Raw genomic sequence first — 24,410 nt, 5'->3', positions numbered from 1 at the left:
AATTGATGATTTATAATTAACTAAGTATTTACAAACCGTAAAATTTCAGTTCAGAAGAAATTTTTGTTTTGATAGAGAAAATTAGAAACATTATTTTTTGGTTACGAGGTCTACTACTACTTTTCACTGAACTACTAGCAATTTAACTCACTACTGATTAAAAAATCTGTAAATAAATTATGTGTAGGCCATTGAACGCTAAATTAGTGTAGACGAGCTGTATAAATAAATTATGATTTCATAAATTTATGTTTGCGCCCGTCATTTTACTGGTTCAATATGGGTACCAAACCAAAAAAAAACAGAGACTCTGCGCACAAAAATTCCTCAACGGCTGCGCTGCAAACCGCAGTGCACTTTAGTTTTAGGGCAGGGTCTCCGGGTTTTGTTGATTCGAGAACGGGTATTTTATTTATATTTATTTATTACTATTACACGCCCTAGTGGGCTTTTACACACTACAAAGTTTAATAGTAGAGTATCACAGTTATTATAGATTCTACAAAATTAAAACAATAAAGGAAACATAATACAACGAAAAAAGAAAAAATATTAAATGTTACAACAAAAGGTTGTAATTTTATTAATTTTATATTTACTGCACGCATTTTCCAGGGTTGTCCAATGTCTTGGAGAATCGAACAGGTAGGTACCATGCATTTACTAGGTAGGTACCAAAATGCGTAGGTTTATTATTTTTTCGGCTAGGTTGGCAGGAAGCTGCGATGAACTTTTCGACAGTTTATTTTTATTTCGTGTTGTTGGTCGTTGAAATCGTCCCAGCGAGAAACGTCATCGTGTCACTTTAAAAAAAAATCTGTTTTATTTCTAGTATAGCTTTGTGCTCAAAATCTAACTGAACATTTACACATCGCATGTCCAGGTTGCCCCGCGGCAGGCGAAACTCCGAAAACTGCGGTCTCGCACCGAAACGTCGATGGGATGTTTAATTTTTGCGAACGTCTGTTTACATGAATCAGACGAAGCATTTTGTTTATATCAGGCAACAATTCGTAAATAATGTCGAGTTCTATGACCGAGGAGCAGGCTAAGTTGGAGCCGATAACTGTTAAAACTTCACCTATTTCGCCTACTCAGAAAGGCATGGGTCTTTTCTCTCGTTTGCTATCTTTCAGTCCTCTAGGACCCAAGACGGAGAATCCTGTACAAAAATCGCCCAAAGAAGAAGAACCTTCGCAGGTCTACTACGGTGTTTACATTCCCTGTGAATCGAAGATCGGGGCTGATGAAGGTTTGTTAATATTATTACATAAGATGTTCCGGACATTGCACACAACTTCCATAATCCTTGCACAAATATTATTGCAAAGTTGATAGTTGTTGTATCAACATTGTCACTGTTGTTTTTACGTTATTTCCTTGAATGTTGTTCTTTATCACTAAGTCATAATCCTGAACACACTGATAAAAACATCCTGTCATTAAATTTTTTTAAATAATTTTTATGATTACTAAACACTTATCGCTTCAGAAAGCTGTAGTTTTTTTCTTATAGTAATTATGATGAAACAAAGTGTGGTAAAATTTCGATCGCGCTGGCCTCGCTTATTATGAATATTTTTTAGATAAAACCTTTAGATTCACCTTAATTACTGTACGACACAACTTTTAACCTTCGGGGAGGTGGAAAATATTGCAATAAAAATTTCAATTACGTAAAACTAAAATTAGCTTTCGTTTTGTGAAACGAGACCGTCCATTTTCAAACTTTTATTTGTTTATTGTCAGATGTCATTTTGTTTTGTTGGTATTTCTGTTACTATAGGACAAAACGAACGGCTAGAAGTAGCTAGAGACAATCGCGCGGGCGTTTTTTAATATTAAAAAATTCCGTCAAATTAGTATTTACCTAATATGCATGCATTATGTGCGTTGTGATTGAAATTTATTAGCTGGATTTTATTTTTTTACGTTCAAATTTTATTTAAGTAAACTATTTCTGCGATGTTGAGCGGCTACGCTAAGTTTTTGTAACATGGTTTATGGTGAAAAAGAAAATGCCCCCTTTATATCGCCTGCTCGCGTCAATGCAAGAAAAACATCCCAGTTTTCAATTAGTTTAGCGGCTACGCTAGGTTTGTGTAACATGGTTTGTGATTCAAAAGAAAGTGTCCCTTTTATACCGCCTGCTCGCGTCAGGGCAAGAAAAACATCCCAGTTTTCAAATAGTTTAGCGGCTACGCTAGATTTGTGTAACATGGTTTGTGATTCAAAAGAAAGTGTCCCCTTAATACCGCCTGCTCGCGTCAGGGCAAGAAAAACATCCCAGTTTTCAATTAGTTTAGCGGCTACGCTAGATTTGTGTAACATGGTTTGTGATTCAAAAGAAAGTGTCCCCTTTATACCGCCTACTCGCGTCAGGGCAAGAAAAACATCCCAGTTTTCAAATAGTTTAGCGGCTACGCTAGGTTTGTTGTAGTTTTATATATATAGATATAGATATATATTTTATATAGATATATATATATATATATCTCTCAAAAACCATGTTACACAAACCTAGCGTAGCCGCTAAACTATTTTAAAACTGGGATGTTTTTCTTGCCTTGACGCGAGCAGGCGGTATAAAAGGGACACTTTTTTTTGAATCACAAACCATGTTACACAAACCTAGCGTAGCCGCTAAACTAATTGAAAACTGGGATGTTTTTCTTGCATTGACGCGAGCAGGCGGTATAAAGGGGGCATTTTCTTTTTCACCATAAACCATGTTACAAAAACTTAGCGTAGCTGCTCAACATCGCAGAAATAGTTTACTTAAATAAAATTTGAACGTAAAAAAATAAAATCCAGCTAATAAATTTCAATCACAACGCACATAATGCATGCATATTAGGTAAATACTAATTTGACGGAATTTTTTAACATTAAAAAACGCCCGCGCGATTGTCTCTAGCTACTTCTAGCCGTTCGTTTTGTCCTATAGTAACAGAAATACCAACAAAACAAAATGACATTTGACAGTAAAGTTTGAAAATGGACGGTCTCGTTTCACAAAACGAAAGCTAATTTTAATTTTACGTAATTGAAATTTTTATTGCAATATTTTCCACCTCCCCGAAGGTTAAAAGTTGTGTCGTACAGTAATTAAGGTGAATCTAAAGGTTTTATCTAAAAAATATTCATAATAAGCGAGGCCAGCGCGATCGAAATTTTACCCAAAGTGTTATTTCGATAATCTATGATAATTTAAAGTTCGGCGAGTGCAAAATTTCAAAATTATTGAATTTGGATAAAATCTTTAAAAAAAAAACAGTTTTGTAGAATGGATTTCCAATATTTGACCTTGGACCGAATGAAGAAAAAATGATAATACTGTATTTAAATCATTTTGTCAATATCCTGTAGTTTCTGATTTTTGCCATACTTTGTTTGTCACAAATCTATTACAGCTTTATAATAATTAAAATAAAATAACTTAGTTTGAATACCACTTCATTGTATATTGTTTAATGTATAAAACCAACCGGTTTCAATTCATTCTGAATCTTCATCAGGGTTATGTAAAAACATTCAATTCATTACAGAGTTACAGTGTAGATAACAGTACAGTACAGAGAACAGTACATTACAGAGTTAGAACAGATTTGATTTTTTAATTTTTTTTAAACTTTATTTATTTTCATTTCTTTATACGTATAATACATATTAACAAGTAGTATATTATAACAATATATATATTATAACAAATTGAATAAACAAGAAATGAAAACCCACTAAGGCACAGCCTGAGTGTGGGTAATATAAAAAGCATTACTATATTTCCAAGTATAATATACATAAGTAGAATTTTTTTTTTTTTTTTTAGATTTTATAAAAAGTAAAGAGAAAACATTATGTAAAAAATTATGTTTTAAAGTTACAGTAAGTGAGTTGTAGAAAGGATCTAGATAAATTTATAGAAAAAGTGTTTCAATATCTGCGTCATTCAGCCATAATTTTACCTCTTTAACATATTTTATCGTTTTATTTATCATTTGAGTTTGTAGTGGTAAAAGGTTAAATGTACGATGGAGAACATATTACAACTATACATATATAACTATTACAGAGAACAGTATAGTACAGAGAATAGAACAGTACATTACAGAGAACAGTACAGTACAGAGAATAGAACAGTACATTACAGAGAACATCAGCTTTGGTGGGGGGGGAGGTAGGTAAGTGAGAGAGAGGGGTAAAAGTAAGTGTAGGAAAGGGGAATATGTTTAAAATAGGGCTGTTTAATAAATCTAATTGTTTATTGATAAATTGGTTTTATTTTTTTATGATTTTTTAATTTCAAGAGTTTCTAGATTATCTAGAAGTAAACCTATCCCATTTCTACGCAGTACATCTATTAAAAATTAGAGTTTTTAATAAATATAATTAAATGAAATTGGCTTTTTAGACCGGAATTCTGAAAATTTACCTGGCAGTCAATGTGTTAAATACCTAAAACTTTTTTAATCTTTTAAATCATAAAAAGTTTTTTTTAATTGATTACCAAAAACAGTTATAGTCTTCTTGAAATGAAAGTTACAGACTTTCAAAGCTATGCGGTTAAAAAAAGGCATATTTTGCAAAATGACAGTATAAAGGTGCGCCGGCATATTTATGGTGGGTTTCAAAGATAAATAAAAAATGCACATTTTAAATAAAAGAAAAATACCATTCACTTACGCGAATGTAAATATGTAGTTATTACGTTGTCTCTTATAGTAATTAAGTTAAAACAAAGTGTTATTTGAATAATTTGTGCAAATTAAGATTGAAGCAGAATTCTAGAATTTTACTGGTAAAAGAATAGATTAGTTTATTAGTTTTTTTCTCTTTTCTTCAATGTTCTCTTTCATAATTGAGCTGTTTTGTTTTCAGAGTCTAATGATCTGCACGTCTACACGGAGAGAGAGGAGGCCTTAAAGATCGCCAAGAAGTACAAGAAGGCGCGCTTCAAGGCCCTGAACAATCGCCAGCAGGCCGTGGCCTTTGCCCTCCGAGGCGCCGAACCTATCCCCGACAGAACTAATCAGAGCGTCGGAGATGGAAATAGTGATGGTAATTTAACTAATTATTTTCTTTGTGCTCTGTTTTCTCCATTGAATTGTTTAGCTTTGATTAGAAACTGCACACTGCTAAGCACATCAATCAGCATCTTAACAGCATTGCCTTGGGACAAGCTAGTGAAATGAGGCGAGGCGGTGCCAATACGACGCCGAGTTGATATGTGTGCGATAACCTTTAGTTGATATCATTAGTTTTGTTGTGAGGCTGAAGATAGTGGGGAGGGGAAGTATACGGGGAAGAGGAAGTTGGGGGAGTACCTGGCTTTTAATATCTGGTTGCCAAACACGGCCAAAGCCATTTCAATTCTAAATGGTGGTCTTACACCAAGGCAATACTGAGAGTGTCTTCCACTCTGGAACATCCCACAAATATAGTATGTATTATTTTTTAAATGAGTAATTTGTGAAATAATGCCAATCAATCAAATAAAATTTACTTGCGCACTCCGGGGATTTGAACCCACGACCTCCAGCTTTATAATCGAGGGCCTTACCTCTTAACCATGGGGCCTCCATCGTTGCATTCTTTAGTTGAATTTTATTTTCTGTTAAATAATATATACATATACAGGGAGTTAAGGGACGTACTTGACTTATCACTGGTTAAAATAAGTCAAGCACGCCCCTTGACACCCTTTGTACTTATGTTGAATATGCGTGCTGAAGGTAATGCTTTTCAGTGTGAATTTTAAATGAAAACACAACTGTACAATCACAAGAAATAAATTATTATTTCTTGTGATATATTTAGTAGGAAATAATGTCTTGTTTTTTACTGATTGAGGACAAACTTTGCATTAATTATTGGGTATGTTGTATGTTGCTATTGTATGCAATTTTACACACATTCTCTGTTGGCTGTATTCAATAATAAATATGTTTATTTAACATATATACCTACATATTGTCATCTTTCTTCAAATTTTATTATATTTAGAAATGATCTAAACATCCTTTATTCATTACGCTTGCGTCAGGCTTGCATTCTTTCCGAATCTCCACTTAATACGGTTTTACGTGGTGTAACCGCTGTCGGCCACAGACATTAACTCCCATAAACTAGTGCCAATAGCTGAAAACCGTCCCGGATGCGTCTAATAACAACAGCATTCTCGACTCTCGGCTTGGATAGGCCACATCTCTTTATCTTCCTTGCTTATTCGTGTATTGTTTATCCAATATTTATTTCGAATTAACGAGGTTCTACTGTATATGGTGTACTTATAGGGGCAGTCGGCTTAGAGAAAATACAATATACCCACCTTTCGACTGTCCGGGGATCAAGCATCATGGAATAACATTCCTCAGATGCCATACATATAAGCACTACACTTTCCATCAACCCCTAAAATGATTTTCTCACACATTCCTCATGAATCTCATTTCTACTGAATATAATTACTTTGATGTTAACTAATAATACAATATGTTGTATTTCAGGCCTCCAGCCTGTGACGTCCCAGTTTGGGGGCGGCGAGAAACCGTCTCAGTTCAAGGGGCCCAAGCTGCAGGAGATGATACAATTCCGCAAGGTGATCGAGTCAGGGAATCTGGAGGAGGTGCGCCGGATGGTTTGGGAGAACCCTCGCTACCTGGTCAGCAGCGGGGACACTCCATCCATACTGCAGGTAACGGCTTGTTCTATTTTATTATCATCACGGTATTACGTCCCGGGTCGCCTCCAGTCTTCACTTTTTCCCGTTCTGCTTCAATCCTCCTTGTTCAGTTTTCGTCGAATTGGGGTGTGTTGTGAGACTAATACTTGAAGACTTATGTCGTTGCGACGGTAATTTCATTCTGATTTCGTAAAAACTTATATTTTTATAGAATCGTACTACATATTTATTGCTGCATCCACATTCTTATACCTTTTATAGTAACACAATTCTGACGGGAAGGGTAGTTCTACCTTTTATGCCGGTTCTACTTGAATGGCTTGAATATATAACTATAAATATGTATATACAATGTGATACAAGTTTCCCATATTATTATCTTCTTGTCTTTTGTGTGGAAGAGAATATTTAATCAAAAGGAAACTACATATACTAAACCTGTAGAATCAGTAATAAATCCTTGCACCTTATGGTACAGAGATGCAGAAATCGTCCTTTTTTTGTAATGATTTAGGCAAAAGTGAAAACCAATTTTTTTGTCATTGTAATAAAATATGTACATTTTTTTACACATAAAACACCACTAAATGGCCCAACACTGACTTTAACTTCAGTTTATGGAGTAGTGTTACAAAGTAGGTTTTAATTTCAGACAGTACATTTTATGGTCAGGGTGTGGTGACTACTGTGTATAAAAAAATCATTAAAATGATTGTATTATATGAAGATATAGCCGTTTTAAAGCAAAATCCATTTTCTCAAACCGGACCCTATTTTTGTCTGCTTGAAGTGTGTTAATATGTTGCATTTCCCCCGCAGGAAGGCTCTCGTTACAACGCCTTGCACGTAGCGGTGAAGAGCACTAATGCCCCCATCTGCGACCTGCTGCTTTCCACCATCGGGGACCCACATTTTATACAGCTGTTGTACGGAGATGAAAACATAGAGAGCTCAAAGGTAACCAACCATTATCTTCTACATTTATCTGTTGTAATCTAAACGCTATGAACTATCTAAACCAAATTTTCTCAGGTTACAAATGACATGAAATTATTTGAATTCTCCCCATTACCATCATAAAAAAAACAACAATTTTCTGCTTGTATGAAGACTTAGCTCCCTCTGTTTCTATTATCCATGGGTCTTCTGGATTGTTGAAGTAAATAGATTACCATCTACAACAGCAAAAAATGCCAATACTAATTATTGGTATGTCTTTTTGTAGATAGAATAGTTTGAATTTAAGCCCTCGGTATTCTCTGAATGTTTTAGACTCGAGCCGCAGTCCTGCTAGATCTGTACCTGAACATGCCGGACAAGGCCATGAACGAGACACCGCTGCACTTTGCCGTGAAGTTCGGCGCCAAGGAGATTGTGGACCTGCTGGTGTCCTACCCGCAGTGTAGTATGCACGTCATGAACAAGTTCGGGGACAAACCTAAAGATGTATGTTTAAAAACGTAATAATTATACTATGTATTGTGATTTATTTTTGGGGTATTATGCCGCGTTGCACTTACTCCTTTTTTTGCCAAAGTTTCGGACTTTACAGTGTCCATCATCAAGATAGATTTGGACACTGTAACGCTGTCCGAAATGTTCATTAAAGAAGGAGGAAACATAGTACCCAAAAAAAATAACGAAATACTTTCATATCATGGTAATTATACCTTCAAAATTCTAATTAAAACTCTTGTGTCACCTTACTTACCTGCTTGTTACCAGAAATTTTTATTTTATTTTATTTAGGAAACAAACAGTAATTTAGGTATATATTTAGCATAAACAGGAATTATTTACAATATTAGACCAATAATGTTCCATTAATTCTAGTCGTTGATTCAATACTTGCACCTGTACAATATATTTATAAATGACAAAGAAATATAAAAAATAAACATTATAAGGAATTACAAAATGTTATAAAACAATTAAAGACAGTTAGTAGTAATACAGTTTTCGCATGATTATAATAAAAACAATAAAATAAACTAAGATGATAGGATTATTTCACGTAATAAAGAATTAAGTTATTAGTTTAGTAAGTTGCATTTTATATGTTTTCAAGTTACAGTTGAAAATGTCTACATCTCTAGAGGCATTGTGAGTTTTACAGATACGTCCTATCAAAGAGTTTTGCGCACATTTGACTTTACAGTGTGGTGTTCTAAATAAGTCGTTCGATCTAGTGTTGTGTTCAGGAAGTCTAGTGGTACAGCGTCTAGTGGTATAAGCCTGTTTCTTATAGAAGCCAAATTTGCAATGGATTCCTACCCAAAGCAAGCATCTCAATTTTGTCTTTACAGAGGACTTAAGAGGAAAGGCTGCCCGGCCTTTTTCATGCCAATCTTAAAGAAGATTAAAAAAATAATTTTTCAGTTTGGTCGAGTATTTTGGCCTCAAAATCAAATTTAAGTTTTGTATGAAAAGGGCCGCGCAACCATTCCCCTAAAAGTCCCTTGAAGACCCAATTTATCCCACATGGTTTTCCTTTGTTTTTTTTCCAGTCCCTTGGAAAACTTTTTAACCTTCCAGCGGGCACGCTGTCGTAAAATTTACAACAGACGCGCCTTTTCGCTTCCCCCACTCTTACCACTTAGTCGTCAGCATCGAGCTTCGAGCTATGCTAGAGTCAAATCAAATGTCAAACATTTACCGCAAGATTTAAATGTTTTTCTCAAAGTGAATTACGGTCGGGCAGTTGAACTGATAACAGAAGAAGAAAACAGAAGCTTTACAAAACGCGGTGTTTGTCGGTTATGTGCACTGGATAAGAAAAGATCCTCAGCATCAATGAAGTGTTGCCGTTGCCAGTCCTTTACATGCAAGAACCATTCTTCAGTTGAGGTGGTTTGTAACAATTGTAAGGATGAGAATATTGATTCTGACTAAATAGGTCGATAAAATATTTTGTTTTGAAATATTAATATGTTTAGAGTGTTGCTTCGTTTTTTTTTAAGAAAGTCAAATAATTACTGCCTATTATCATTTTTCATATCCTTAAAAAAATTCCCTAACATTTGTGTAAGAAAACACCACTTACATGGAGAAAACTCGATGACGTAAAATTTACGACAAGCTCCCGCTCAAGGGAAATTTCTCAACGCGCCGCCTGGAAGGTTAAGAAAGTTTCACTGTACTCTTATTAACATGTACTAGAGATTTTTTGATCTCTTTTCGTTCATTCCTTTTCTTCCTTTTGTTACATATTATTTATTTGTTGTCCCCAGATAATTTGTCAGCGGTCCGACTCCTCCAACGCCGCCCTCATATCCGACATTAGCTGCCTACTTCGGGAGAGGTTCTATGTTCCTGTCCTGCACAGCGAGGACATCACCAGGCAACCTACCATTGGCGAACCCTTCTCTCCTGCTAGTCCCCCAGTATGTTGACTCATATTCTAATTTGCAGTTAAAAATATTTAAACCCAGCTACCATTTGCTGGTTAAAATGAATGTTCACAAAAACAAGTACTGATTTAAATCACTTAGCTACTTGTTAAAAGAGGGTCAAATTACGGCATTGGAAGGAATGTGAGAAAGCATCCGGAATGAGAAAAATTCAGTACAGTCCCTCTCAATATTCCATCACCCCCAAAAATGGACAAATGTCCAATTAGTGAAAGCAGCGGATTATATTGGGTACATACAAAATATGCCATATATATACATAGTATAGATTAAAACAGGTTGGCGTCTCTGTATGAGGGAAGTATTGCATATGTTAGGGTGAACGGTGGTTTGATATCACAAAAGGTGTTAAACAAGGCTGTAATGTCACCGTGGTTATTCAATTTATACATGGATCATTGTATGCAAGAATTGAAATAAATGGGATTGGGTGCGAATTTGAGTAATCTGAAAGTATGTTGCCTGTTGTATGCTGATGATGCGGTGCTGATTGCTAATAGTATGGAAGATGTACAGTCTCTCATGTCTAGGATGAAAGAAATATGTATGAAGAATGAGTTTATGATGAATGTAAGTAAGTCTAAAGTCATGGTGTTGAGAGAGTGCGAAAACAGTGTGCAATATAATTGTGAAAGAGGAATACTTGGAGCAGGTGGATGAGTTTATGTATTTAGGAAGTATGTTTACGAGAGATGGGAAGGCTTACAGAGATATTGAAAGCAGGGTAAATGCAGGTAACTCCATTGATGAAGGACTGAATGCAGTAACTCTTTTAAAATAACTTAAATTTATATTTGATATTGTATCTCCACTTACCATGGAAATAAGATAAAAAATACTTATAATACCCACACTCAGGCTTCCTCTTCGTGGGATTTTTTTTTTATTATGTACACTTATTACAATATTTTTTATACATTTTTCAATATTTTATGTAACTATCCATGTATGTATAAAAAAAAAATTCAATAATAAATAAAAAAAAGTTCGCGCTAACAAAAAATTGTCTAAAGAAGCGAAGCTAGCAGTCCACCATGGAGATCCGGTACCTACCCTGATGTATGGAAGTGAGGCATGGAACTGGCAAAGAAACGATGAATCTAGACTGAATGCTGTAGAAATGAGATCCCTGAGGCGTATGTGTGGTAAAACCATGTATGATATTGTGAGAAATGTGGAGAACCGCAAAGAGTGCAAGGCTGATGTAAGCGTAATGAGTAAGATTAAGAAAGGGAAGCTTAGATGGTTTGGGCATGTAGAGCTAACGAACGAAGATAGGAGTGTAAGGAGAATATATGACGCAAATGCGAATGGTAGCAGAAGTCGGGGACGCCCGAGGAAGACATGGCACGATCAAGTGAATCAGATACTTGATCATGCCATGTCGGAGTCAGAATAGTAGAAGAGTATGAGACGATGTATGAATGTGAATGAGGCAAGAAGTGTGTGCAAAGACCGAGTCGTTTTGCGGTCCGTCCTCTCTGCCTAACCCTGCTGTGCTCCGCTCCTTGAGGTGATTTTCATATTAATTTTTGAGTTTCGGATACTTGCGTATATCTTTTGACCATCAAGACACAAGCAACATTTCATATATTGTTTCATAGTACTATAATAATGTTTGGATCATATCTGTAGCGCCTTTTTCGTGAGAAAATCGTCTCAAGGGCTCAACTTTCAATATTTGAAAATCTCCTGCTACCACCACAGGAAGCGGAAAATGTTGCTTGTGTAGTGATGGAGGACTTAGCCAGCTGAGGAATTGAACGCATGACGCCTTGGGTGGGACCCAAACGCGATGCCAACTGAGCCACTGACCGGTCAAATTCTGAATTGAATTCTGCAAGTAAACTTAAATTTTAGGACTACTTAGTCTGAAGGTATGTGGTATTAGTTTGTATCTGGATATTTTTTTAAAATTTCTTTATTTAAAGTAATTAAATGTTATTTGAATTTTCAGACCCTGAACTCTGACCCCATCTCCCCACGCCTCGAGATCCTTGCCTTTGCGGGCCCCATGGAGCGTGAGGAGGCGGCAACCTTCCGACGCAAGTGGAAGACACCTCCGCGCTCCTGCGGCCTCGCGAGTCCCCTCCAGCCCCTGGCCGCCCCTCGCTTCCGGCTGCAGGATGTGCACAAGGGACTGGAGAAGGTCGGAAGGTAAGAATCATGTTTTGTCTCATCAAGCTCTCAATTAAGTGCAGATTTTCCTGTGAGTTTTGGAATCCTATGTCTTACATCAGTCAACTTAATTTGATACCTGGTTCCACAATGCTGTAGAATGAAGTTGGACAATGAGCTGACAGTTAACCAAAATAATTTATTTAAAATTATGTACCTGATACCAAATTACGAATGAGGAGAACTTGATAAACAAGTAAAGCACATTAGTATGTGTCCCTTGGATATGTTAATGTTAGACAAACGGAGAAAGAAGTGTTATGGAAAAGTAAGACAGTTTAGTGAATGGAAGAAGGTTGGGATGACCCAAAAAAACATACTTGAATGTACATAAAAACATACTTACTGGAGTGTTCTGCTGTTTACTTAATTTCAGCCTCGAGCTCTCGGAAATTTTTAAGCATTTGATTTGAAAATTTCCCACCTTCATTCAAAAAATCTTTTGAAAGAGGGCGGAATTGGGAACTTTTCAAATAATTCCAATAAATATTTTAAAATATCTTTTCAAATTGGCCACATTTTGGTGACGCTCTTGAGTTTTTGAAAATTTGCCAAAATGTGGCCAAGAACAATCCATTGGCTAATATGTAGATGAAGAAAGGAGAAAGAGTTGTGTGGCTGGATTCAATATGTCTTTATATTTTGAAATCACATTTGATATTACATATTTTAAATGTTTTTATTTTCTCTAGGGATCTTGCTCAAAAGATGAAAATCGGATGGAGAGAATACTGGCCCTTCTTGGATACATTCACCGATCTCACAACGGCTGAAGGCCTCGAACTCCTAGAAAACTACCTCAAAGCGAAATATGTATCTCAATGGAACCAATCCACTGGAACCAACTCCTTCATAGTCCCGGACAGTGCCCACTCTTCTCCCAAAACACCCGCCGAAGAAAAGACCCCGCTTGATTTCCCTCATAAAGTTACCTCCAGTCCAAATAAAGCGGTGAGCTGTGGAGAAAACGCTCTCAGTCCAATAAGTGACCTTTGCATGGCTTTAAAATCTTGTAATTTAAATGAAAATCTTCTCAAATACAAATCTAATTGTGTCAGAACGAGAACAGTATCACTAGACTTGAAAGTAACGCATCACATAGCCGAAGAGGAACCGGCAACAAACTTCTTCTTAAATCCTGGTTTAAGTCCTTATCTATACGTAGAAAAATCTTGTCTCGTCTTTGCGAAAAGGATAACTCTCGGGCTAGCGCATTCGTTAGCGACAGAATCAGAAATGGTGCTCGAATGCTTGAAATCGGAAATGAAACATCTTCAGCAAACTGTTATGAGTTTTATGGACGATCCACGCTTCCATACGGTCGACTTTCACCTGATTCATTCTAGAGTAGCGCAAATAATCGCTCAAAAGCTAATCACCGAGCTTAAATACAACGATGATTTAGACGCTTTAAAGACTTCATTACGAGATATATCTCATTCTAATGGGAATCGGAATTCAGATCTGTATTCTTCAGACGAAGACGAGATGTTTATAACTTACCGCTCGAATCCGAAAGAAGGAAAGAACTTCGGCGATAAGAAGAGTAAAGCTTCTAATTCCCAAGTTTGTTGCGTCGCCAGCAGTATACTCAAATGGATATCAGATACAAAGACTGAATCTCAGATCAGAACTTGCAGGACTGAAGAGGAGTGCATAGATATCTGGTCTGATCTATATAAATGCCACTGTACTTGGCAAGCGGATCACTTTTCGAGGAACCATCGTAAGAACGCTTCACTGAAACGGAGCCAGAACAAGCCAAGAGACGGTGTAGAACTTTCCACTAGTCCTAAAGGAATGGATATTGTTTCAAGAAGACTGCTATTTGACGGTGAGTTTGCTTTGTTTATTTAACAAAACATTATTATGTTTCTCATATTTACTGTCACAATTAACCCAGCTCCCTCGTGGTTTGGTAACGAATCAACATAAACCGATGCAGTAATAATGCGGGCAATGGAAGTACTCAACACTGCTCCCGTGCCGTACTGATCTGTAATGCACCCGTTTCCTTACCGACCCATACGGGAGCTGCCTAACGATATGCAGTGATATCGTAACCAATTAACCTTCAGCCAAGATACAAAACAAAACTTGGGTTGCCTCTGTTGCCCCATCTATTTTATTTACATATTCATTTATAAATTTTATTGCAAATTATTCTCATGGCTTACATATTAACCCCCTTATTAATAAACATGTTTTAAATTTTACACAACTGATAAACAACCATTTCCATATACATTTTAAAATTATGTAAAATTTAAAATACATTTATTAACTGTCCCACAGCTAAGTGGGGGAGTAGGTAGTACCCAAAATTACTATCCTCCTTATATTAGCTTAAATACTTGACATATCATTTTAGTATTTTACGTATTTCTGCGCAAATACATAAGTTACCATTAATAATTGACTGAATAATTGGAATTTCTATAGTTTGAAAACCCATAAGCCTATAGAGAAAAATGCATGGGGTCGTCGGAAGACCCACTTGGTTACAGACGTTTTGTTTGGCATCTTGGCCTGTCAAGAGTTAATAAGGTCTTCAGGTCTTGTTTTTCTGAAATAATATGATTGATTTTCAGAATCAGAGTTTGCTGATTATATTATCATTGCCCTGACAAAATGTTTTTTGTGCCAGATTTCAGCAAAACGTTTTTTAGACCATCTTTTTAAAAATCAATCTCGGCTATGTGCATACGTTTAACCGTTATCCTCCAATACTCATTCAAACGTTGTTTGTCGACACATTTGAATACAAAACTGGGAAGTTTTGTTCTTACTCTGTAAAATTTGGTAAAACTCATATACCGGTCTTGCAAGATCAATGACAATATGTTTTTTTAAGCCATAATATTTTTCACTCAAGTTCCTTATGGCATTATATACATACATATGAATAAACCCTGTAAGTTATAACAATGTGTCATTATTTTTACAGATAATGACGGAGGCAAAGTACGACACTCAAGTTCATTACCGAAGAGCGACAAAAATCACAATTTTCATCTCCACAACGGCGTCTTCTCCTCCAGTCTAAACAACAACATCAACACCAGCAATACTAACACCGTCCACAACACCAGTAACACCAACAATCCCATCGTCACAAACACCAGTAACACCGATCATTACACCAAACAAGAAGAGGCTAGGATGAAGGAAGACCATCCGGACATGTTCTCTTCGGATGAGGAGTGTTACTCGGATACCGAGGAAATATTCCTGACTCCGCAGAGCAGCGTCAGCCCTGTGTTTCTGAGTGAGGAGTCAGATTATGAGGAAGCTGATGACGGTGTTAAGACCATGCAAGAAAATGCGCCGATGGATGTGTTTATTCATGGGTTAGTTTTTTGTGTACAATCAATGACGTTACATACATCAGTAAGAAACGCTCATGTTTTAATAAATTCTTAATTCAAATGTTATTCATTTATGACTAAGATAAACATTCAAAGAATATGTGTATATGAATGAAATAAATTATAGGACTGGGCAGCGTTTCCGTATTCAAGAGTTGCGTCAAATACTATATCACAAGGCTGTCTAGAGTTACAAGCCTAGGCACATGACGGATTTTGAGGTGTCAAGTGAACAAGTCAGTGCTGTTCCATAATAGAGCAATGACAATTTGCAAATGTCGGTGATTGTTGTTGACACTCGTTGTTACAGCTGATTTGTATGTTGTTTTACCGCAAGCATATAAATAAACAGACGCCCGAGGAAGACATGGCACGATCAAGTGAATCAGATACTCGAGTCGGGTCATGTCAAGAGTCAGAATAATAGAAGAGTATGTATAAGACGATGTATGAATGTGAACTAGGCAAGAAGTGTGTGCCAAGACCGAGTTGTTTGGCGGTCCGTCCTCTCTGCCTACCCCTGCGAGGAAACGGCGTGATGGTTAGTTAGTTATTTAGTGATTAGACCATTTTAACAAAAATTAAAAAAAAAAACAGTTTAGTTGGTGACAGCACTGACTTTGTAATTTGGCTGTTGCGCGCTCAGAAGATATGATTTGAGATTTTCACGGCCAAAAGTATTATAGTGATTTGTTTTTGAAGTATTATGCCGTGTTGCATTATGTATTACTATTTGAACATTTTTAGAAAAAGAGAATACTGCTCTTTCAGTTTGCATAAAAAAATTTACCGTAAAATCTCTTGAAAAATTAAAAATAATTCTATGAAACGCATTTTACCATTTGAAAATTTTTGGTTTGCAAATTTGAATGAACACCATTTGTGTAACGTTTTTTATTGTTTTGATCTTTCAGCGATGAACCTCACAAGATGGACAAGGCAGTGTACGATGCCATTTGCGACTGTTCAGTGGACCGGGAAAAATACCCACATGTCTACAAATGGAGACACGCCACTGGATTGTATTCACAAGAAGAAATGGAAAGGTATGCACCAGTTGTTATTTATTTATGGTTGAACTGGCAGACGAAGAACGGAAGTAGACTGGATGCAGTAGATATGATAACCCTGAGGCCTATGTGCTTTAAAACCTTGACCGAATTACTTACAGTAATCTTTATTAGGGACGCTTAGGTGGTGGAACAGTGACAAAAGAGAATATGATTAACAAGTAGTTTAGGTTTTTTTTTTACATCAACTAACATTAAAGGAACTGGACTGGAAGCCATATCGGCGAGTCGTATCGAGAGAGCACAGCATTCTCATTGCTCATACGCTCTGATCTCATGGGTCTCGTTCAATCGAACCTTCTTTCAATTGAATCGACTCTCGAGATGTATGAAAATGTTGAGCTGGCACTGTTGCTCTCGCTCTTAATAAAATGAGTCTTGATCCATCGCTAGTGTCCCATCTCTCCCACTGCGGTGCAAGGCATTGAATCGAGAGAGTCCGTTTGGAGAAGTCAAAGGGAATCCCTCAACCAACCTCTCCCGATTCGGCCCAATACGCAGCTGATCTGGGCAGACGTATCTGCCACCAAGACCTGAACAACCATTGCAGCTTTATTCATGAAGGTTCACACACATGACATAAGGGTGACCTTTTATGGATTTTGAAACAGATGAAACCGTTGCCCTGACAAAAGTCACCCGTGTGCTCCTGGCCTTTGGTCAGATTAGTTGTTGGTTTGTTATTTTCCTTCACGTTCCAATGCTTTGTTTTATCGTGGAATCCTTTTATCCAATCTAATCTTATTTATTTTTTCCAGTTGGCCGTCAGCCCAACCTGACGAGGACTCAGACGAACCCGACTCCCCAATCTCCTGCTCCTTCAACATCGGCCACATCTCCAGCTTTGGCACCAGCACCCCCACCTCCAAGAAGCTCATCACCAGCGTCTGCCGCGACAGCATCCCGGAGCACCTCTCCAGTCCCAAACGTGTGCCAAACGGCACCATCATCAATCCCCTGGTGATGATGACCCCCAAATCTGGCAATGTATCTAAAGATCAACAGTTTAAAGCCAGTGAAACTCCCCCTATGCAAGTGTCTAAATGGATGCGAGTGACAGGACCCAACTCCCCGCGATCTGCTTTCGTAAATAAGAACTTTAGACCAAACGTCAGTTTCGGTTTTTAATTTTTAAACATTACCAATTTTTGTTTTATATTTTTTTTTTGTAATACAGTGAAACTCTCTTGTAAGGTTCTTCAAGGGACCAAAAAATATTTCTTATAATTTTTTAAAACCTTATACAGTGTAGCTCTGTTTCAAGGTTTCTCAAGGTCTCAGATTTCACAAAAATATGTGTGTGAACCATTCAAGAGATAAATCGATGAAAGTGTGTTGTGTATCTGAAGTTAGCTCAATTTTACGGCTCCATGGAAGATGGCAGTATGTCACACATTGGCTACTGAAGCGTTCTGCTATATAATCAATATATAATATAATATTATATTATATATAATCATATCTTGAGCGCTCGGAAATTTTTAATTGTTTGGTTTGGAAATTTCTTATCCTCTTTCAAAAAAAATCATACCTCCTAATTTTACTCTATCTCTTCACATTGGCCATATTTTGGCCGGCGGAAGCTCGTGGGTGTTTGCAAATTGACCAAAATGTGGTCAAAAACGCTCTACTGGTTATGTAATTTTGTAGGAGAGCCATATTAGTGTTTAAAATCTTGTTCATACTCTTAGGTGAGTGTTTATTATTATTTTTTATTGAGTATGTATCATTTTGAATGCGATTTCTAACTGCTTTAGTTTGTTGTTTCAATTTGGCACTAATTTATGACGCCCAGAATGGAAGGAAGTCGAAAAATTAATTTTCAGAGTTACTGTTGTCCTCATTAGACAGTATGTAGATCACAATATTATGGATTTTCTGTTCAGTAAATACCCCTGTAAATGAGCAAAATGTAATCTTGGTGTGTGCGTTAAATTAGGTAATTTTTTAATCTTAACATTACCTTAAGGAACTGATTAAAACAACTTCTTAAGTGGAAACCTTATAAGAGGGTTTTACTGTATTGTGTTCCTCGAATTTGTGGAGTCCTAAACTTTGTAATATTTTCTATTTTGTTTAAAATTATTATCAAAATTAGTAATATGAATAATATCACTCATACTATTAAAACATAAAGAAATTGGTTTATTTTATTCTCATCTTGTAATTTAGTAATAGTGATATTGTAATTAGTTTTATATTTTATTAATTCTACTTAATTTTGCACAAAAATAAACCAGTTGGAAATAACGATCTAACGTCAAATATGTAATTTGTGAGACTTTTTTTTCGTATTTTTTATTATTTATGTAGAGGTACCTATCCAACTATTGGCGAGGTTCAATATTTATAAGTTTTATTGATCTGGCAACTTTTTATTTTACTACTTAGTTCTTTTTTTTAAATTATAAGGTGTTTAAAAATCCTAGTCGATAGATAGGTAGGAACTGTTTTGTCCCTTTAAAAAAATATTCTATGGTTTGTGATAAAGAAAAGAATGCCCCCTTGATAAAGTTATACCTTTGTAAATTTTTGGGTTGTTTTTTTTTAAATTTTATTTTTAAATTGTGTGGTTTTTATAATTATCTCGGTTTAAATTTTTGTGTCAAAAGAGCAATAAATATTCCAAAATACGAATCTAGATACTAAAGTGATTAAAAAAAGAATATTAACAAAATAAGCTTTGAAGTAAACAAAATAATCGCTGATTTATTATATATATGTTGTAACAATTATTAAGGCATTCCCAATCTTCCTAAAAATGTGATTTGAGCTTTTTAACCCTTATGCAAAATAAATAATGTGTACATTAAAAAAGTTTACCTAGCGAAAATGATTTTTTTTTGTTTGAGATGTTTAAAAAAAATGTGTAAGTTTAAATGGGGTTGTGTTTATTTAAATTAAAATTTTGTGTATGACATTTGAAAGCCGCATTGCTGATTGACATACTTATCTCTGCAGGTGGCTAAAGTAAAAACTAACGAACGGTGGAACTATTAATGACTTCCGAGGTGGAGCGGTTAAAATTCTCTATTATAAATTCCACAATTAAGACTGCCATTTAGAATCGAAATGCTGCTTGAAATGGCTTTAGCTTTTATTGGTGATCTGAGTGCCTGGGTACTTCCCCACTCCCTTCAGTCTCACAAAATGCCCCAATTGGACATGCCATAGTCCCACTGGCTCTCTGATAATTTGGACTCTTGCGCGGTATATCAAAAAAAAATGTGGCCCCCGACTGCGTAGATAAGTATGTCGATCTGTATGTTCATCATTTTTATGAACAAATTGATGTTTAGTTAATGAAGGGTCGTTGTCCAAAATTGAACGTCGTCATTGCGCTTAAAAGACTGGCTATGTGAGTTTTACCAAATTTTACAGGGAAAGCAACAAAACTTTCCAGTTTTATATTCAATTGCGTCAGCAAACCACGTTTGAATAAGCATTCTGCCATAACGGTTAAATTTATGCACTTAGCCGAAATTCGGCCTGATTTCTTGTTTTTTTTTTAAATTTTTTCAATAAAAAAAGTTTTGCTAAAATCTTGGGGACATAGCTGTTTTTGCAATTGCAATGACGATATATAGTATTGTTTTGTAAACTATATTTAAATTTCCTCAAGGGCTTTATTTCTAGCAATATACTGGAATCAAATATAAAATAATATACATATTTTATCACATATACAATGTGCCAATGTTATATGTACATACAAACATATAAAACAACTTAAATTAAAAATAATGACCGTAACTTTTTTTTTTATATGTTTCAACTCGATTTTATATTTAGTCAAAAAAGAAAGGAGAGAACTAGAAAAGCTGAGAAAGAAATAATTATTACTTATATTTTTTCATATTATACATACCTGGGAAGAGACGTATTGTGGAACCAGCAGACTAAGCTGAACAACCAATGAAAACCCTGGTGAACTTTATTAAAGGGACTACTATGTAATTGTCTAATTATCAATAATAATAATAATATTTTTTCATGTGTATAAAGAATGGTATGTATATAATAAAGAGGTTTATTAAAAACAAACAATAAAAAATCAATCGCTTTATTTGGTATGCTAGATAGATAGGTTTTTTAAATAATATTATTCGCAATGCGATCTTGCAATCATTTTATATTCTTTGGTTTTCAGTATATGTATTATTATATTTTTTTTAGGTCATACCAAGTGAGCACTTCTACTTATTGAAATATTGTTTCTGTATGATTAAAACAGCAAATCCTTATCAAGATTATTAAAATATGTCTTAGGGGCCGTTCAAGTATTATGTAAGCACTATAGGGGGGCAGGGGGGTCTTTGCTTTGCTTACTTTTGATGACATGGGGGGTGGGGGGGTCGAGATAGTGATTACGTCAGCACTGCTCAGCAGTAGTTATTTTTTTTTTTACACATTGGCAACCCACACATTGTCAATGTTTGAATACATAATACGTTTAGGTACTCGCTTAGTTTGTTTAAATGAATATTATGTGCATTAAAGTCCTCTATCCTAAGTCTATTTTATAAGTGCTATTATGAATCAATAAAAAAACAGAATACATTAACAGAAAAATGCACATAGGTACCAATTTTTACGTAAGCATGGAAGGGGGGGGTAAGAGCTTTGCTTACTTTTGGTGACAAGGGGGGAGAGGGGGTAAATAATTGTAATAAATCTGCTTACGTAATACTTGAACGGCCCCTTATACGTCTTGTTCTTATTGAAAGAATATTTATTTACTGGTTAATAAATAATAGATACTTATTTTGTATTTGTATTTAAGTGTTTTGCATTTTTATAACGTGACATGAATACAAAATTACGTAAAAATATATGGTTGTTTAATTTATGATCATACCTAATTTTACGTAAATATTACACCATGTAGAGTTATCATCATCCCAGGAATCAACTCTCCTGCCCAAGAGAAGTTTGTTCTATCAAAAATAGCGATTTTTACCCATTGTAATGCCGATTTATTTATACTTGGCCAGTAATGGGGTGCATTTAGCAGCCTAGCAGAAATAGAAGACGACGAAGGGTTTCCGTTTGCAATGGCAACACTTCTTCTGCCTATCCATGAGTATGGAAATACAGACCCGAACTGCTAGATATGTCAACTTGTGTTTGAATCATCGATAAACAGTTATATACAGACTTATAGACTATTATTTGATATTCTCCTACATAGCAAGATAACCAGTGTGACATAATATTATGTAATAAATAAGTATGTGTTCTGCAAAAAGCAATATACTCTACATAACTAACTAAATAAGAGAGGATGGACCGCCAAACAACTCGGTCTTGGCACACACTCCTTGCTTCATCCACATTAATACACACTTTTCTATTATTCTGACTCTTGACATGGCCCGACTCGAGTATCTGATTCACTTGATCGTCCCATGTCTTCCTCGGGCGTCACCGACTACTTCTACCATTCACATTTGCGTCATATTTTCTCTTTACACTCCTTTTTTCGTTCATTCGCTCTACATGCCAAAACCATCTAAGCATCCCTTTCTTTATCTTACTCATTACGCTTACAACAGCCATGCATTCTTTGCGAATCTCCACATTTCTCACACGATCATACATGGTTTTACCACACCTACGCCTCAGGGATCTCATTTCTACAGCATTCAGTAAACTTTCATCGTTTCTCTGTCAGTTCCATGCCTCACTGTCATATATCAGGGTAAGTACCAGCACTCCATTGTGGACTGCTAGCTTCGCTTCTTTGGACAATTTTTTGTTAGCGCCAACCGTGTCCAGCCCTCCATTAATGGAGTTACCTGCATTTACCCTTATTTCGATATCAATAGCATTTATTATTCACAAAATATTAATTATAATAATACATTACACATTGTTTTTTCGTTTGAGCAATTTGTCTACCGATAAGCAATTTTGTGTTCAGCACAAAAGCAAAGAAGTCTACATTTCTATCCTTAGGTCATTTGTTCGGCCCATAAGCAATTTTGTGTTCTCCGCAAGTAGGTACAGGCAAATCATTTTAAAGGCGACACATTGAATATATTTGTGCACACCGGTAGTATCGAAAATTTCAAAAAAGTCTAGTTTCGAATACCCGTATTCACCTCTTACCCCGCAAATGCCCAAAGACACTGGGTATTACGTAGGGATATTTAACAATTCTGTTTAAATTTAGACTTGTGATTTAATTTTACAATGTTCTTTTTATGTTTTTTTTTGTTTCATTCTTCATCTTCCAAAAACAAAATTATTTTGATCCATCCTGTACACCACTACATAAGTAAGGGTATCTTTAAAATGATTTATCAGTACATTGCATTCTACTCTTATTATAATTATAATTGATAAGCAATTATGCAATCTGCACAAAAGGAATGTAGGTATTCAACATTCTACCATTGCCTGATTAATTTGGCCATCAGCAATGTTCTGTGTATAAAAATTGTTCTTCTAATGAAACATTTCTTTCTGCCTACAATAGAAGAGAATAACTGAGGGCAGCCCTTATTCGATACAACTAATTCCAGAAGCTCTCATTATCATCTGAAACCTGTGGAGCTGATATAGGGCTTCGATCACTGCTCATCTCAATACTAGAAGGAACTAACAATTCCTCTGACAACACTGTATCATTAGCCACGTCTTTTTCTTGTGTTGGTGCAACATCTTCAACAGATTGTGCAGCATCCTCTACGGATTCAGAGTTTTTCTCTTCGGTAATAAATTCTTCAACTGGTGGAGTATGAATTGCAACGTCACTTTTAATACCTTGAACACCATCATCATTAGAAATTTTTTCAGAAGAAAGACTTGATTGTGTATCGTCATTTAATTTCACTTGTAGTTTTTCAACATCACTCTCATTTACAACTTTATCTCTAACTTCAAAAATAATGACATCTTCAGCAATGCTATCAACATTTTCCAATGTTAGATTTAGCTTATCGTTTTGTAGAGAAATGACATCTTCTGATTTCAACTCTACACCACCTGTAGTTTCTGCAATTGCTTTATCTTTTTCCAAATTTACCACTTTAGTAGTCTCCAAAATTATGTCTTTCATCATATCTGACAAACCATGAACACTTATTTCAAGTGGAACATCATTTATAACAGCTTCGGGTAACAATTTATTATCAACATCGTCTTTCAATACATTTTCCACAGAATTCTCTGTTAGATTGACTATTTCAGCATCAGTTTTCTCCACTTTTTGATTATCTTCATCTTGCAAAGCTATTTCACAATTTTTCGCCACTAAAATATCTTCTTGCTTATTTTCACCACTGTCAACTAAATCCATTTTAATTTTATCCAAATCTTTGATATTTAAAATCTTTGAAAGATTTTTTGATAGATCTTTTACAGTATCAGAATTTGGTGGTTCATGGTTGTCATCAAATTTCTGTTCTGCAGCAGAATTTGCCTTTGGTTCGTTTACAACAGATGGTCCAGCATCGTTAGCAGAATTCACATTAAAAGTGTTAGACAATTCAGTTACGAATAGCCTTCTCTTTACGCTATCTCTGTCCAGAACTTTTAAAGGTTTTTCATTGACATCCAGAACAGGGACATTATTCAATAACTTTAAACTTTCTGCAATACCAATTATTTCGCTTGGCTCATTACTTAAAACATCTTTACTTTTTGCACCATTCTTTAATTCTATATTTTTTGGTTCTAAATTAGGAATATTATGTCT

The 24,410-nt window shown here is 35.6% G+C and overlaps 1 protein-coding gene across 1 annotated transcript; it reads left to right on the top strand.

Moving 5' to 3' along the window:
* Window positions 1-773: 773 nt before the first annotated feature.
* Window positions 774-22,551, top strand: Ankle2 (ankyrin repeat and LEM domain-containing protein 2). The gene is made up of 11 exons (XM_089644377.1): window positions 774-1,252; window positions 4,879-5,058; window positions 6,507-6,694; window positions 7,502-7,639; window positions 7,955-8,128; window positions 9,913-10,065; window positions 12,050-12,249; window positions 12,963-14,104; window positions 15,218-15,620; window positions 16,553-16,684; window positions 17,467-22,551. Exons 1-11 carry the CDS (start codon window positions 1,021-1,023, stop codon window positions 17,834-17,836), a joined length of 3,312 nt encoding a protein of 1,103 aa, XP_089500503.1. The 5' UTR covers window positions 774-1,020; the 3' UTR covers window positions 17,837-22,551.
* The last annotated feature ends 1,859 nt before the right edge of the window (window positions 22,552-24,410 follow it).

This window comes from Hesperophylax consimilis, chromosome 21 (genome assembly GCF_061612785.1).
Source record: "Hesperophylax consimilis isolate HC1 chromosome 21, BYU_Hcon_1.0, whole genome shotgun sequence".
Classification (NCBI taxonomy): domain Eukaryota; kingdom Metazoa; phylum Arthropoda; class Insecta; order Trichoptera; family Limnephilidae; genus Hesperophylax; species Hesperophylax consimilis.
The sequence above is the reverse complement of the archived record's forward strand: the minus strand, read 5'-3'. Positions and strand labels throughout refer to the sequence as shown.

Coding starts and splice junctions, on each gene's coding strand:
- Ankle2 (XM_089644377.1), top strand. CDS start 1,021: ATGTCGAGTTCTATGACCGAGGAGCAGGCTAAGTTGGAGCCGATAACT. Junction 10,066..12,049: donor TCTCTCCTGCTAGTCCCCCA/GTATGTTGACTC, acceptor TTGAATTTTCAG/ACCCTGAACTCTGACCCCAT. Junction 12,250..12,962: donor GGACTGGAGAAGGTCGGAAG/GTAAGAATCATG, acceptor TATTTTCTCTAG/GGATCTTGCTCAAAAGATGA.